Source organism: Ochotona curzoniae, unplaced genomic scaffold, assembly GCF_017591425.1.
Source record: "Ochotona curzoniae isolate NIBS_2020 unplaced genomic scaffold, NIBS_Ocur_1.0 contig_908, whole genome shotgun sequence".
In the NCBI taxonomy this organism is placed as follows: domain Eukaryota; kingdom Metazoa; phylum Chordata; class Mammalia; order Lagomorpha; family Ochotonidae; genus Ochotona; species Ochotona curzoniae.
In genome coordinates, this window is record NW_024466607.1 from 15,471,241 (window position 1) to 15,487,117 (window position 15,877).

The window sequence follows — 15,877 nt, forward strand, 5'->3', positions numbered from 1 at the left end:
AACAACCACGTTGAAGCCAGAAGTCTAGGACACAACTTGCATTTTCCATGTGGATAGCAAGGACACAACTCTGAGCCATTTCCTGCTTCCTCCCAACATGCACCTCAGCAGGAAGCTGGAACTGGAAGCAGAGTCACAACTTGAACCCAGTCTAACACAAAACACAGGTGTCTGAAGTGGCATCTCTACCTGTTGGCTAGAAGCTCACCTGCTCTTACTTTCGACAAGTCTAATGGCCAGCAAATGAGTTTACAACTACTTAGACAAATTAATGATTGAAGGCCAGCAGGGAGTGAAATCATTGCCTTGATTCCAGCATCTCAAGCTGGAAATGCTGGTTTGAATCCTGACTGCTCCACTTGCAACCCAGCTCCCTGATGATGTGCCTGGGAAAAACAGTCAATCGATGATGACCCAAGTACCTGAGCCCCTGCTAACCTCATGGGAGACCCACAAGGAGTTCTAGGTTCTCCTGGCTTCAGCCAGCAGCAACTTCAGCCCTTGTGGCCATGTGGACAGAGCTCTAGCAGAAGGAAAAAAACCTCTCTTCCCTCTCATTTTACTTCTCAAATAAATAAATCTTTACAAAAGAAAAAGGAAACTGCATGCTTGGATGAGAAGTGATGCAGCAAGAACTCAGACAGAAAACGCTGAGAATCAGGTTCAGAGATGTAAAATGGGTTTGGAGGGGATAATAAGTCAGGGTAGAGTTCAAAATCAGGGAAACAAGACCCTAAGGGCAAGAGAAACACCTTCAAGCATTACAGAGTCACTTAAAGACACAGAAAAAGACATCGCCAGAAGGAAAAAATGCTTTACACCTTAGAGAGCAAGTTTCAATTACAAGAAACACGGTAATATTATTTCAATGATTAATGGAAGCAATTTTCCGATAGGAACCCCCCCTCCAACTGAACTACAAATGAACTCCACAAAAGCTCAAATTCATGCCTTCTACCACATCCTCCTAAGGTATCAGAAACACCATAAAACTGAAAATAAAGTCAAGATACATAAATTTTTCAACTCATCCTAAAAGGACCAAACCAACAACAACTTTTGTGCAAACCATAAACCTAGCTGAAAAATAAGTTAAACTCGTAAATTTCTTCTTTACACCTTTCCATTCCACTATTTTCTTCATTGAAGGAAATAAATGCATATCTAAAGAATACACACTGCTTTATTAAGACAGAGGAAGGAAATATCCACGACAGCACCTTCAATTTCATAGAAAAAATACAGCAAAAGGGCAAGCAATGGAAACGGTGGTTAAGACGCCAACTTTGGGCCTGGCACTATAGCGTAGCGGTTAAAATCCTCACCTTGAACACACCGGGATCCCATATGGGCGCTGGTTCTAATCCTGGCAGCTCTACTTCCCATCCAGCTCCCTACCTGTGGCCTGGGAAAGCAGTCAAGGATGGCCCAAAGCCTTGGGACCCTGCAACCCCCCAACACTCCCCTCCCCCATGGAAGACCCAGAAGAAGTTCCTGGATCCTGGCTTCGGATTGGCTCAGCTCCAACTATTACAGTCACTTGGGGAGTAAACCATCAGATGGAAGATCTTCCTCTCTGCATATCCACCTTTCCAATAATAAGACACCACCTGAAATGTCCACATCCCATTCTGGAATCTCTGGTTTGAGTCCTGGCTTTCCTTCTGATGCAGCTTCCTAATATATTCCTGGGAGGCAACAGATGATGGTTCAATTAATTGGATCCCTGCTGCCATGGGGGAACTGAAACGAGTTCCAGCCTCTGTGCTTCAGCGTGGCTCAGCCCCAGCAGTTGTGGGCATGCAGGGAACAAACCAGTAAGTGGTGAATATCTTTGTCTTTTTGTCATTTAAATAAATAAAATGATGAGAAAAATTTATTGAGGAAGAAAATTTTTTTAAATCCATTTTTTAGTAACACATTTTTCATAAACTTTTTAAAGATATTTCATATGTATGGATTTAAAAAACCTTTCTGTAATAAAAGCAACTTTTATTTATTTTATCTTTTTTGAAAAGCAGAGAGAAACAGAGAAACAGCTTCAGAGTTCCCATTTGCTAGTTTAATCCTCAAATGCCTGCCAACAGCCAGGGTTGGGCAGATTGTCATCCAGGTCTCCTGAATGGATGACAGGGACCTAAGTACATGAACCACCAGCTACTGCCCCCCAGGTGTGTGTCAGGAGGCAATGCCCTGAGTGCACAACAGGAGTACAGGATATATACAGGAATCCCAAGATGCATTGCAATTGTCACACCAGATTCCCACTCGGTTTAACTAATTCCACTTCCACCAACTTTGTCAAGTATCCTCAGAGCTTTTCCGAACTTATTAAAGCAGTAATCTATTCATTTTAAACGTGCATTTCTTTATACTATATTATGTATTCTCGTATATTTAAGCTCTGTAAACTGTTTCTCTATTTCTCCCGGCTTTTCAAAAGATAAAATAAAGCTATGCCAATTTCACCTACACCTAAAATTGCACTTACACAAAGCAAATACCATTAAAATTTAGGAAATGAAGCTGGAAACATTAAGGCATTTATTTCGTTTATGGACTTCTATAGAAAATTCCTGGCAAAAGTGTCTGAACTCCATCTGCCCATCTGTCCATAATGAACTTGAGCCTGGTGCTGTCATTATATAGCCATCCTGACCAAGCAGTTGCCAAGGGCTGATATCAGTCCAACAGCATTCCCTTCTGCAATAATAAGGGTCCTTGGAGAGCAAGAGGAGCAGGCCCAAGGCCCAGAGACATAGAACCAATATAAATGTCTAATACAAAGTCAAGTTCTTTCTCTGGGTAGAGAAAAGAAAAGAACACTTTCCAAAGAGACATATCTTCAGGTTTCCTAACAGCATCAAATCACCCACTCTAAAATCTAAATACTCCAGAATCAGGTTAACCCTGTGCAGCCTAGCTACCCACTTACCCTGTCCCTAAGACAATGCTTACCTACAGGACTAACAGGCAAGACTGAAAGCATGAGGCAGCCTGGGCACAAACAATTCCAGGAGGGCTTACTATTCCTTTCAAGGCACTACAACTAGTTTGAGAAAGCACGTCTGGAGTATGTGGTGTCCAGCACATTAAACCACTGCTTGGGACACTTGAATTACTTGTCATAGTACTAGTTAAAGTCCCAGACACCTTGTTTCAGATCCAGTTTCCTGCTAATGCTCATGGAAAAGGAGTAGAGAGGGCCCAGCACCATGGCGCAGTGGTTAAAGTCCTCACCTTGACAGCGATTCATAAATGGTGAATTATCAAAACCACTTGAGCAAGTATCTCAGAGCATGCCCTACATCCGGGACTTGGGGTGGATGGGAAACTGGGTGGGGCTTCTCCCTCAATATCCCCCTTTACCTCAGCTACATGAAGGAAACAATATGGAAATAATAGTCTTACCCATTTCCCTATAGCCCTTGAACCTTTTTACCCTAATTAACTATGTAAAGATTGTCAAAAATACAAATAAATAAATGAAGTCCTTATCTTGAACTCACTGGGATCCCATATGGGTGCCAGTTCTAATCCGAGCAGCCCTGCTTCCCATCCAGCTCCCTGCCTGTGGCCTGGGAAACCAGTGGAGCATGGCTCAAGTCCCTGTGCTCCTACACTCATGTGGGAAACCAGAAGCTCCTGGCTCCTTGCATCAGAGAGGGCCAGTCATGGCCATAGCATCTACATTTCATGTAAAATTAAATTAAATCTTGAAAGAAAGAAAAGTCTGAATTCATTAAAGCAGCCTCTGTAGCCATAATTCACCACACACGCTCAGCAGCGCAGGCAGGGATGGGAAGCTGCTCAGAATCCTCCAGCAACAAAAGGTGTTGACTGTAGGCAACCATGGGGATGGGGTGTCTGTATACTTGTCTGTATTCTCTGTCTGCTTCAAAGCACCATCTCTGTTCCTATTTACTGATATTTAAGAATGACAGAGACATTCTATCCACTGATTTAATCTCTAAATTTTGCAATAGCTTGGGCTTGATCAGGCACAAACTATGAGCCAGGAACTCCAACTGGGTCTCCCAAATAGGTGGCAAAGACCCAACACTAAGATAGAATGTACTGCTTTCCCAGGCGATAGGCAGCCAACAAACTGGACCACTACTATGGTATGACATGGGCATCCCAAACAATAGTTCAACCCCCGCAAAACACGTCCTACCCATCTCATTCTTAAAGTTAAGAATTACTAAATAGGGCCCTGGTACGGTGGCTGGCCTAGCGGCTAAAGTCCTCGCCTTGAACACACTGGGATCCCATATGGGCGCCGGTTCTAATCCCGGCAGCTCCACTTCTCATCCAGCTCCCTACTTGTGGCCTGGGAAAGCAGTTAAGGATGGCCAAATGCCTTGGGATCGATCCTGCACCCGTGTGGAAGACCTGAAGGAAGTTCCTGGCTGCTGGCTTCAGATCAGCGCAGCTCCAGCTTTTGTGGTCACTTGGGGAGTGAATCATCAGACAGAAGATCTTCCTCTCTGTCTCTCTTCCTTCCTGTACATCTGATGACTTTGCAATAAAGATAAATTAATCTTTAAAAAAAAAAGTCTTCAATAGTTTATTAATACATTATAGATAAATGTCAAAGATGTGCCAGTGGCACATTCAGCTAATACTCTGCCTTTTGGCACCAGAATCACATATAGGTGCCAGTTCTTACCTAGCTGCTCCACTTTCCAATCTAGCTCTCTGCTTATGGCCTAAAAAAGCTGTGGAGGATGGCCCATGCCCATGGGAGAACCAGAGGAGGTTCCTGGCTTTGAATTAGCTGAGCTAAAGCCGTTGCAACCATTTGGGGAGTGAACCAGCAGATGCAAAATCTCTGTGTGCAGCCAGCCAGGAATCAAACATTCAGCTGCTCCACTTCCAGTCCAGCTCTCATAGGAGACCCAGAGCTCTTAGCTATGGGATTATGCTAGGCCTAGCCCTGACTATAGTAGCACAAACCAGCTCTTTCTCCTCTGTGTAATTCAGCCTTTCAAAATAACATATGAACCTAAAAAAAAAAGGGCAACTACAACAATAAAGTAACAGGACACTTATGTTAAAATTGAGTAACTTCTATTTCCTGGAAACAAGGCTGCACTGCTGTCACCACTCCCTCTCCAAAAGTCACTGCTGATCTTTCTGGTTAGGAAATATTGTCCTTTGATCCTTAATCTCTAGCTGACTCATTTTCTGCTGATAAACAGACATACCTATAGTACAAACAGTAAACTATATAACCAAACACTCAAGAAAATTAAAAACAAATGAGATAAGTGGAATGGTTAAGAAAAAGAAGTGTACGGAGCTGCTATGGTGCAATGGGTTATGCCACAGCTTACAAGGCTGGCATCCGATATTAGAGCACCACTTTTAAGTCCCAACTGCTAAGCTTGCAATCCAGCTGCTTGTTAATGTGCCAGGGAAAGCAGCTGGGGATGGCCAAGAACTAGGGTTCCTGCCACCCACATGGGAGACCAGATGAAGCTACTGGCATAGGCTTGTCCAACTCTGACTGCCATCGACCACTTAGAGAGTGAATCAACAGATGGAAAACTAAGCTTGCTCTCTCTTTCTCTGTCACTCTACTTCTGCCTATCAAATAAATAGTTAAAAAAACAAAATCAAAACAAGTCTCTCATTTACAACTCGGAGAGAGACCAGTCAGCCTAGTGTTTGTCTTACGATTGGCTCAACTCTGGCCACTGAGGCTACAGAAGATCTCTGTATCTCCTTCTCTCTATATATCTGACTTTCCAATAAAAATAAATCTTAACATATATATATACATTTATTAATATTTGTGTGTGCATATATATATATCTAGGTATGTATTGTATGTCTATGGGTTTTAAGAGATATACACACAAGCCCAGCGCAGTAGCCTAGTGGCTAAAGTCCTTGTCTTGAATGTGCCAGGACCCCTTATGGACGCCAGTTCTAATCCTGGCAGCCCCACTTGCCATCCAGCTCCCTGCTTGTGGCCTGGGAAAGCAGTCAAGGATGGCCCAAAGCCTTGGGACCCTGCACCCACGTGGGACACCTGAAGGAAGTTCCTGGCTCCTCGTTTCAGATTAGCTCAGCTCTGGCTGCTGCAGCTACTTGGGGAGTGAATCAACGAATGGAAAATCTTCCTCTGTCTCTCCTTCCTGTATATCTGACTTTACAATAAAAACAGAATAAAATAAAAACGCGCGCACAAGCACATCTTAAGGACCTGCCACCTACACTAGAGTGACTGAGTTTAACTCCAACCTTCAGCTTCCAATTCCAGCTCTCACAACATAAATTCAGCAGTGATGGTACAAGTAACAGGCCCTGCCACTACACAGGAGTCTTGGATTGAGCTCCCGGATCCAGGCTCCACCACTTCTCTGTAGACATTTGGGGAGTGAGCCAACAAAGGAAGCTGTCTTTCAAAATACAAAAATATTTAAATCAAAGCAGAGGACCCAGTGTGGTAGCCTACTGGCTAAAGTCCTCACCTGCATGCACTAGGATCCCATGAGTGCTGGGAATTCCTGTACCCACTGCTACACTTCCCATCCCGCTCCCTGCTTGTGGCCTGGGAAGGCAGTCAAGGACGGCCCAAAGCCTTGGGACCCTGCACCCCCATGGGTGATATGGAAGAAACTCCCTGTTCCTGGCTTCAGATCAGCTCAGCACTGGCCAGTGCGGCCACTTGGGGAGTAAACCAGCAGAGAGATCTTTCTGTGTCTCTTCTCCTCTCTGTAAATCTGACTTTCCAATTAAAAATAAATAAATAAATAAAGCAATTTAAAAATTTTCTATTTTCATACCTTATAGATGTACTGCAAGATCCACAGGCCTAGAAGCTGTACAAAGTACCTTGAACGTCTCAGGTGAAAGACTATAAAAATACAGAAAATATTGGAAATTATTATCCATTTAGTTACAAGGGAAAAAAGAAAGACATTATGTAAATAACCATGTGTAAATGTTCAATAATGTAACTCTTCAGTGCACACTGCGAGAGAGGCACATGGGGTTAATGGCGTAGACAAGGTGTCACGACATGAATTGCCGGCATGCCATATGGGTGCTGGTCCAAATCCCAGATGTTCAATTTCTCTCCATGTCCCTGCTAACGTGCCTGGGATAGCAATATAAAATGCTCTAGACACCTGGGTCCCTAAACCCAAATGGGATACCCAGATGAAGCTCTAGGCAACTAGCTTCTGCCTGACTACTGCAATAATTTGGGAATGAAGAAGTGAATGGAAGATTTCTCTCCACTTGTTCTGTAACTCTGCCTTTCATGTCAATAAATCTTCAAAACAAAAAAAGAAAAACAAGGACCAGAAGGACCAGCATGGTAGCCTAATGGCTAAAATCCTCATCCTGCAGGCTTCAGGATCTCATACGAATGCCGATTTGTGTCCTAGCAGCTCCACTTCCCATCCAGTTCCCTGCTTGTGGCCTCAGAAAGCAGTTGAGAACAGCCCAAAGCTTTGGTACCCTGCACCCATGTAGGAAACCCAGAAGAAGCTCCTGGTTCCTGGCTTTGGTTCAGGTCAGCTCCAGCCACTGTGGCCACTTGGGAAGTGAACCAGCAAGCAGATTTGTCTATCCTTCTCTGTGTAAATCTGACTATACAATAAAAAAAATAAAAATAATTTTTAAATTCTGAAAGCTATGCATGTAAGGAGAGGTCTTTAAAAACATTCATGAAAATGTGTTATGAAAAAGTTAAGCATGGGGCCCGGCACCGTGACCTAGCAGCTAAAGTCCTCACCTTGAATGCGCTGGGATCCCATATAGGCGCTGGTTCTAATCCCGGCTGCTCAACTTCCCATCCAGCTCCCTGCCTGTGACCTGGGAAAGCAGTTGAGGATGGCCCAATACTTTGGGATCCTGTACCCGTGAGGGAGACCTGGGGGAGGTTCCTGACTCCTGGCTCCGGATCAGCACAGCACTGGCTGTTGTGCTCACTTGGGGAGTGATCATCGGATGGAAGATCTTCCTCTCTGTCTCTCCTCCTCTCTGTATACCTGACTTTGTAATAAAAATAAATAAATATTTAAATTAAAAAAAAATTAAGTATGGACTTTCCAAAACACATTTGAACATAAATAAAACTTTCTAAACTTATTTTTATTGGGCCCGGTGCGGTGGCGCAAGTGGTTAAAGGTCCTCGCCTTGCACGCCCGGGATCCCATATGGGTGCCGGTTCTAATCCCGGCAGCCCCACTTCCCCTCCAGCTCCCTGCCTGTGGCCTGGAAAAGCAGTCGAGGACAGCCCAAAGCTTTGGGAACCTGCACCCGCGTGGGACACTGGGAAGACTCCTGGCTTTGGATCGGCATAGTATCGGCCCGTTGCGGTCACTTGGGGAGTGAATCATCGGATGGAAGATCTTCCTCTCTGTCTCTCCTCTCTGTATATCCGCCTTTCCAATGAAAAAATAATAAAAATAAATCTTTAAAAAAAAAAAAGAAAATAAACTTATTTTTATTGAAAAGGCAGATTTACAGCAGCATTTCAGAACTATCCAAACCACTTGGACAGAATCCTTGGAATATGTAAATATTGAGACTCTGGGTTGATATCAGGTGGTGGTTCCTCATCCTTGGGTAGTGGAATGTGTGGAAAGTCATGAGTGGTTTCCCCCTTTGTCTCTCCCCTTCTCCCAGGAACAACAAAAAATAGCAAATTTGGAAGCAATGAGTTCACCTCAATTTTTCTTAAGCCTTGATCCTTCCCACCCTGATCAATCACATAATCATTATTTAAAAATGAAACTATACACTCACGGCAGATTTACAGAAAGAGGAAGAGAAAAAAAAAGTTTTCCATCTGCTGGTTTTCTCTCCAGTTGTTTATAATGGCAGGAGCTCAGCAAATCCAAAACTTTTTCCAGGTCTTCCATTGGGTGTGGGGTTCTCAAGACTTTAGGCCATACTCCATTAATTTTCCAGGCCACAAGCAGGGAGCTGGATGGGAAATGGAATAGCTGGGACAAGAACCAGTGCCCATATGGGATGTCAGCACTACAGGATGAAGGATTAGCATGCTACGCCAGTGATCAAGCCCTAAAACTTATTCTCTAATTTCACTTTCATCCAAACACCCTAATAATTTACTCACCTTCTCTAATTTAAAGAAAAAAAAAATTAAGCTTATTTGTATAAACTTCATGTTGGTTGCAATTTAATAATATATATGTATCTTATAGTTTGATTATTATTAACTCTGAAAATGTATTCAAGTCATTTGGAAGAAGCCCCAATAAAGTGACAACACCTAGAATGGCAGCCACAGTGCCTATCTGATCATCTGTCACATGACTACCGTAATTATGAGTCTATATGGCCTTCACTCAATATTACAGCATTACAGATTAAAAATGAGTCATTTGAAACGGGTTTTATAATAATTACTAACTTCAAACTATTCTGAAAATGTTAATTTACTTAATAGTGAGTATGCCCGCAAAAAAGCAAAGTAAGACACACATTTAACACTAACAATGTTAAATTTATTTGTTTGGGTGGGGCTGTGGCATAGTAGTTCCAATTCAGGCCCCTACTAAGGCCATGGTATGTGCTGAGTTCCTGAAACCTGGACAGGATTCCCAGTCAGCAGCCGTGGCTCCTAGCTCTGGCCTCGCCAGGGCTCCCGCAGTCCTTTGGGGAGTTCATCTACCCTCTGCCTTTCAAATAAACAAAGAAATAAGCCTTTAGAAACAGAAATCAGAACTGCCACAGCACAGCCTAGTCTGACATAACAAATGTCAATTTAAACATTTAGCTATATTAATGTCTAAGTACAGGCAAACGGAGTTCCAGCAACAAATGCATGAAAGGACAAGCTAAATGGCAAGGGAGAAGAACAAAATTCCTAGAGACCCTTTACAGCTACCAATATGTAAGGATCATTTTTTAATTCAGTTACTAGGTATCATATATCATTGTCACTAGCAGCTATAATTCAGTTAAACCCAAGGTGCTATCTGTGGAAGGCCATCATGTTGAAATTCCTTCTCCAGTCTTTCAGCTGAGTTCAGCCCTCTCAGCTTTTAGCTGTGTCTTGTCAGCTCCCTGCTCCTATGCCCAGAAAACGCAGTGGAGGACAACCCCAACAACTGGGCCCCTGCCACCCACACAGGAGACCTAGATGGAGTTCTAGACACTTCACTTCAGCCCAGCCCCACCCCAGCCATTGCGGCCATTTGTGAAGTGAACCAGTGGATGGAAGATTTGTCTATATATAACCCTGCCCTGCAAACAGCTTTCTTAATTTTACAAAAAAAAAAAAAAAAAAAGGCAACTTAAAAGACTCAGTAGCAGCTAACCCTCTCCTGTCATCACTTGTCCTCCACCCCAGCGACAAACACCTGAAGGTCTCCCTGCTTTTTCCTCTAATAACTTCCACCCCCACATACCTAGAATAAACTTTTAAAGAGTTAACTGCCTGGCAGAAAAGGAACCAGGACTATGAAAATACTCCAACAGAACCAACCATTGCCACAGGCATGCGCCCAGACGACCATCACCATGATGCATGCAGATCCTCCCCGACCCACCCCACAGCAGTCACCCATTGAAGAGCCCACAGCAGCCAGAAAACACCGTGTGCTGATCACTGGGCTGGGTCTGGAACAGGCCAGTCTGGACCGTGGTCATTCAAGACCCAAACACCTAAGCCAGGAATAGGCAGCCAAGGACCTCCCAGGGATACTCATCCATCTCCTTCAAATGATTGCAGTCGGACCCGCCACATAGAGACTGCTATGAAAGCCCAAGAACTGGAATTTGTCTAGCAAATAATTTTTAGATTCTCTCAATCTATGCAAAAACATCAAGATGTAAAGTGAACACACTAGAGGTAAGAATCCTGAAGTACAGCCAACTCCAAGCCAGCTGTTTTGGAAATATGCAGGACCTCTCTCACAGAGAAAAAAAAAGTTCTGGTCTGCTTCTAACTTGACAACTCCAGTATGATCCTGGCTCATTCCGTCTCTAGAACTCAGCTTTACCTCCAGCATGACTGGACCATAAGATGCATTTTAATTCTAAAATTCAGTATCTATGAAGATACTGGTTGACAGTTACCATCCTATTCTCTCCCGTACAGTCTTTGATCAGAACACAGGCTGTAAGCTCAGTGCTAGACTGACTAAAACCAAGCTCCACAGGATATGTTTAATGCTACAGACAGCAGTCAAGCAGATGGACACAACCTAAACCGAACCCAAACTTTCAGAATTCACTTGGGCCTGAAGGATAGCACATTGAGTCTAACTGCATGTTGGCTACCAGTGAGGATGACAGGTGGCATGAACACGCTGGATTTTAAAATACATCTCCTGTTTGCAATATTAAAGGTATCTAGGAGTTCAGAGGCCCTTCAGGAAGAACAATTAAGAACTAGTCTTTGTAGTTCCAGTCCAAACAAGGTTGTTTGTGCTCCCCTCCCCAAATACTTCAAACAACCTCTCCATCAGCCCAACCTTGTCTTTTGAACACTTGGGTGTGTGCAATACACTAAGTGGCTGAAAAAATTCTCAAAACATACAGCATTAAAATGTTAACTTTTGGGGCCTTGTTTTAACACTCCCCCCCCCAACTTCCAATCTGGTAGAGAACAATACAACCTGACTGCACACCTGCAAAACACACATATGTCAGAAGAAGGTCTTAAAGACAAAAAGAACCAAGCAAGCCCCAACAAACGCAAAATGTTTCAATCAACATTACCGAAAAAACGCAAGGGAAAGCAACACGGACTTTTTTTGGAAAAAAAAAAAGCCATCTTCCACCATAAAGGACAAAATATTGCATCTAATCAAGTTGATGTAGGTGTAAATAACGCTGTTTAATAAAGACACCCTATTAACTGTGCATCCGACCCGTTCAGGTGAGCACCCAATCAAGGCAGTAACTTATACTAAAGCAAAACTACATATATTTTCATGCAACGTTATTTCAATCATCAGAAATAAAAATTTTCCCTCCTAGAAAACACCCTTTTACTTCTCAGTGCTAACAACTAACAGGTTTCAACAAGAGCTTTTCCCTTCAGAATAAACCCAAGGCTACTGCATTTAAAAAAAAAAAAAAATCTCCTCAAAGCACAGCTGGACGGGGTGTATAAAAGGGCGATTCACGTTTCACGTTCAATGTAAAAAGGCAAAATGGAGTTGTGAAGTTTCTTGCCCATTTTCAACTCGGCCAGCCCCGCGGCGCCCTGCGGCTAGCTGGGAGCCCCCGCCCAGCCCCGCGCGGCCGGGAGAGAGGAAGCTCGGCGGAGGGCGGGCGGCTGGGGCTCCGGCAGGCCCGGCCGGGCGGGGGAAGGGGCACTGGAGGCGGCGGGGCGCGCTTCCGGGGCCTGCGCGGGCGGGGCCGCGGGCTCGGGGGGCCCCAGGGCCGGAGTCCCGGGGGGCAGAGGCCGAGGGGCCGCCGGCCGGTCGGGGAGAGAGCAGCAGGTGGGGCGCGGTCGCGGCGGGGCGACGGGAGGGCGGGCGGCCGGAAAAGTGCCGGGCGGGCGGGCCCGGGGCGCGCCGCGGCGCCAAGAGGGAGTCCTTCCCGCTCACCTCGGGCGACGACGACTCCGAGTCCGGCCTCTTCGCGCCGAGGGGACGCCTGTCCGCGAGTCGCAAGGCCGGCGACGAGGACGGGCGGCTGAGGACGCGACGGCTCACTAACGAGAGAACCGACCGAGGACGGCGGGTGGCGGGCGGGGAGCGCGAGCGAGCGAGCGAGCGAGGGCGGGCGGTGGTAGCGACGGGAGGGCGGGGAGCGACGTGCGCGTCCCCGAGCGCCCGGCGGGCTCGAGCCGGCCCTGGCCGCGGCCCCGCGCACGCGCGCGCACCCCTAGCTCAGCCACGATTGCTCAGGAACGCGTCCACGCCCTACGAGCAAGGCGTTTAACCAATCCTGACGGCCGCGTGGGGCATCACGGGAACTCTGGGGCTATAAAAGACCCAGTTGCTATTTTATACTCCCGGAGTCGCTCGTGTTTGAAGGGAGTAGGGTGTGGCTAGGTGCGCATGCGCTGTTCTCATACTCCGCCCTAAACTGCCAACTCTTCGCCCCTGCGAGGTAGGGCCCCCGCCCTGCCTGGTTTAACGCGTGCGCAGTCACGGAGCCTGGCTCCAGAAAGCCACCTGCGCCTGCGCGGTGAGGACTACGGTGACAGTACCCCGAGGTGGGGCGCGGCGGGGCGATCATGGCGGAGTCTTGGTCTGGACAGTCTTTGCAGGCTCTGCCGGCCACGGTGCTGAGCGCTCTGGGCGCCCTGGGCAGCGAGTTCCTGCGGGAGTGGGAGGCTCAGGACATGCGGGTGACCCTCTTCAAAGTGCTGCTGCTGTGGTTGGTGTTAAGTCTCCTGGGCATCCAGCTGGCGTGGGGGTTCTACGGGAACACGGTGACCGGGTTGTATCACCGCCCAGGTGAGGCTCCCTGCGAACCTCGGTGAGCTGGCCGCCCCCTCTCCTACCAGTGGGGTTCCTCAGAATCCCTCTAGACAACCACTAGTCTGCCAACATCTTCTTCAAAACTTGAGTAGGTACCCCAGCCATATCCTGTGATGCCAAATTCCCACCCTTCCACCCATCACCTGAACCGTCCAGACTGGGGAGCCCCGTGGCCGATTTCCCCACAGCAGTCCTCTGTTGCCCCTAACCTGAATTGGCCTACTGCCTGCCCAGACCCCCGCCTCCCACCCCAGCCTACCGCAGCTCTAGCTCTGGATGTGTTCCTGCCTTCAGGTATAGGCGGCCAGAACGGATCCACCCCTGATGGCTCCACACATTTCCCTGCGTGGTAAGTAGATCCATCCCTCTGGCAAGCAAGAGCACACACCCCTGTGGCAGGGACAGAGTACACAGTTCTCAAAGTAGCAGTGGTCTTGGGCAGAAGGTTCAGGTGTGACCTGGAGAGGTCAGGGTTTAGGATTGGTGTGACACTGAGGTCTGCGAAACCCATCCATATGCTGTTCAGCAACCCACCTGGAGGTGTTTGGTCAGAGAAGGTGCAAGGACTAGAGTGGAAGGAAAATAGACAAGACTGTGGAGTTTGAACATGAGAGTATGACTTAGGGACTGACTCAGGGAGGCCACACCTTTATAAACACCTGCTTCCTGGCAGATAGATAAAGGGGTCTAGGACTGAGGGTGAGAAGTGCTACTGCCACTGTGAAGCGGCTGGGTTAGAATGGCAATGCCATCCTAAGATGAGAAACCAGGGGGAAAAGAATGTGTCTGCACCAGCAAAGCAGGCCCCTGGTTGGCTGCAGATGAGCCAAGAGGTCTGAACTGCCATACAGTCCTAGGGAGTCCAGCTTAGCCTCCAAGAAAAGGGGTTGGGAGAGCCACTCGCATAAACTGCTCTGCTGCCTGTGGAATGAATAATCCCTTCTTTCTCCCTCACTTTCAGGGAAACGGCAGCCAATGAACCTCTCAAAACCCACAGAGAATAAGGCCAAGCAAAGAGGTCTCCAGGATGCAAGCCTGGGTCCACAGGTGCCTGTACCAACTCCTGCAATTTCCCAGACACAAGGGGCAACATAGAAGGCTCAAGCTTGACACCAGGAGCGCCCAGGACTGCAGGGCTGGGCCTCCACTGCCCCTGACCCGGCCTCCAACAGCCCTAGGCACTGGGCAAGGGAAGAGGTACCTTAAACAGACAAGGCATGTTTGTTTTCTCCAGGGTCAGAGCACCAGGAGCCACCACCTTTGGGTTGAGGAGGCCAACAGAAACCTTTTTCTGTCTAGGCTTTTCCCTGTCCCTCTTCTCATTCCACCAAGATGTAGTCCCACAAAGATTTTTCCCTCTGAGAGGAAATCTGATTGATTGACTCAGACTTCTAAGGGAAGACTATTCTCCCCTAAACCCTGTGTTTTCTGGATTTTTCTTTGTTTGGATTGGCAGAGAGCCAGGAAGTCCTGCCCTAGACTAGGACTTCTATTCTGCGGTTACTCATTTGGCCATTCAGGTATAAAGTGATGTGTCCTGGCCCAACTGGAGATCTCCGCTGTGTGAGCCAGGCAACAGAAGTAGTCATATCCTGGCTGTCCCGGTCATAGTTCTTTGTTCTTGTGGGTGTGGGAAGTCTGGGTACCGCCCACTAGTTGAACCTCTGGGGTGATGACCTGCCCTCTCTGGATCCTGGGTCTGTACCTGCTCCCCATCCCCCAGGGCATGCCTAAGCAGTAGATGTCCAGCAGCCCCAGAATGCTGTACGATCTCGTCATTTCGCATCTTGACCTGGAACAAGAGGGGCATCTTCCTCTGAGCCCATGGACTCGGTTCCTCCCCAGGACCACTACATCTGCCTTCAGGAATCTTTAGTGGGGAAGAGCCACACTGGCCAGGGGAGCCTTCACAGAGGCAGGTGGCCAATGGCTCCATGGAAACACCTGTTCCTGAACCTTGTGATCCTGCACATGCCTCTCCCTGAGAGCCACACTTCCTCCTGCTCTGCTGGATCTCTAGCTACCTCAGTACCCTGCTGTCTGTTTCCTCCCTGTCACATACCACATGTCCATCTCGGAGCTTTTGCCTAGGCTGACTTGGTGGCAAAGGTATATCAGAAGTAGAAACACACCTAGCCCAATCACATGTACCCATTCCAGAAATAGATGTCTTCTGGCTGGCAGGATGATGGTCTCCATACCGAATCAAGGTCCCATATTTCAGGCTCAACCGAAGACATGGCTTATTAAACACGGAAATGTATCAGTCGTGTTGTTATTCATATGGGCCAAGGATATGCACTCACAGAGGGGACTACACAGGGGACCACCTGGACCCTGTTGCTCCTCAGGACACAGAACCAAGGGTCTGCAGAGGTAGAGGGGCAGTGGTGTGCCCAGTAGGGGCAATAACCTCATTAGTTCTTACAGATGTGTGCCTTCTC

The 15,877-nt window shown here is 47.1% G+C and overlaps 2 protein-coding genes across 6 annotated transcripts in view; one reads left to right on the plus strand and one right to left on the minus strand.

Moving 5' to 3' along the window:
• RHOA (ras homolog family member A) overlaps window positions 1-12,743 on the minus strand; it is a 44,290-nt gene extending 31,547 nt beyond the window's left edge. Inside the window, exons 1-2 of one of the 4 annotated variants that reach the window (XM_040994467.1) lie at window positions 12,552-12,739; window positions 6,798-6,868 (exon numbers count right to left, since the gene is read on the minus strand). The gene's annotated coding sequence lies outside the window, so the exon portion shown is untranslated. Of the gene's footprint in view, window positions 1-6,797; window positions 6,869-12,551 lie in introns of all 4 variants that reach the window. The other 3 variants (XM_040994468.1, XM_040994466.1, XM_040994469.1) reach the window with 3 other exon arrangements.
• A 58-nt stretch (window positions 12,744-12,801) lies between these two features.
• TCTA (T cell leukemia translocation altered) lies at window positions 12,802-15,812 on the plus strand. 2 transcript variants are annotated; one of them, XM_040994471.1, is made up of 3 exons: window positions 12,802-13,409; window positions 13,668-13,782; window positions 14,395-15,812. In XM_040994471.1, exons 1-3 carry the CDS (start codon window positions 13,187-13,189, stop codon window positions 14,435-14,437), a joined length of 381 nt encoding a protein of 126 aa, XP_040850405.1. In that variant the 5' UTR covers window positions 12,802-13,186; the 3' UTR covers window positions 14,438-15,812. The 2 variants fall into 2 exon arrangements, with proteins under 2 accessions (XP_040850405.1, XP_040850406.1); XM_040994472.1 differs by having other exon boundaries at window positions 12,810-13,409; window positions 13,728-13,782.
• Window positions 15,813-15,877: the final 65 nt, after the last annotated feature.

What these genes read in the sequence shown, in the direction of transcription:
- TCTA (XM_040994471.1), top strand. Translation starts at nt 13,187, where the DNA reads ATGGCGGAGTCTTGGTCTGGACAGTCTTTGCAGGCTCTGCCGGCCACG. An exon ending in CGGGTTGTATCACCGCCCAG is followed by an intron (nt 13,410 to 13,667) that starts GTGAGGCTCCCT and finishes CTGCCTGCCCAG; the next exon opens with ACCCCCGCCTCCCACCCCAG. An exon ending in TCCACACATTTCCCTGCGTG is followed by an intron (nt 13,783 to 14,394) that starts GTAAGTAGATCC and finishes CCTCACTTTCAG; the next exon opens with GGAAACGGCAGCCAATGAAC.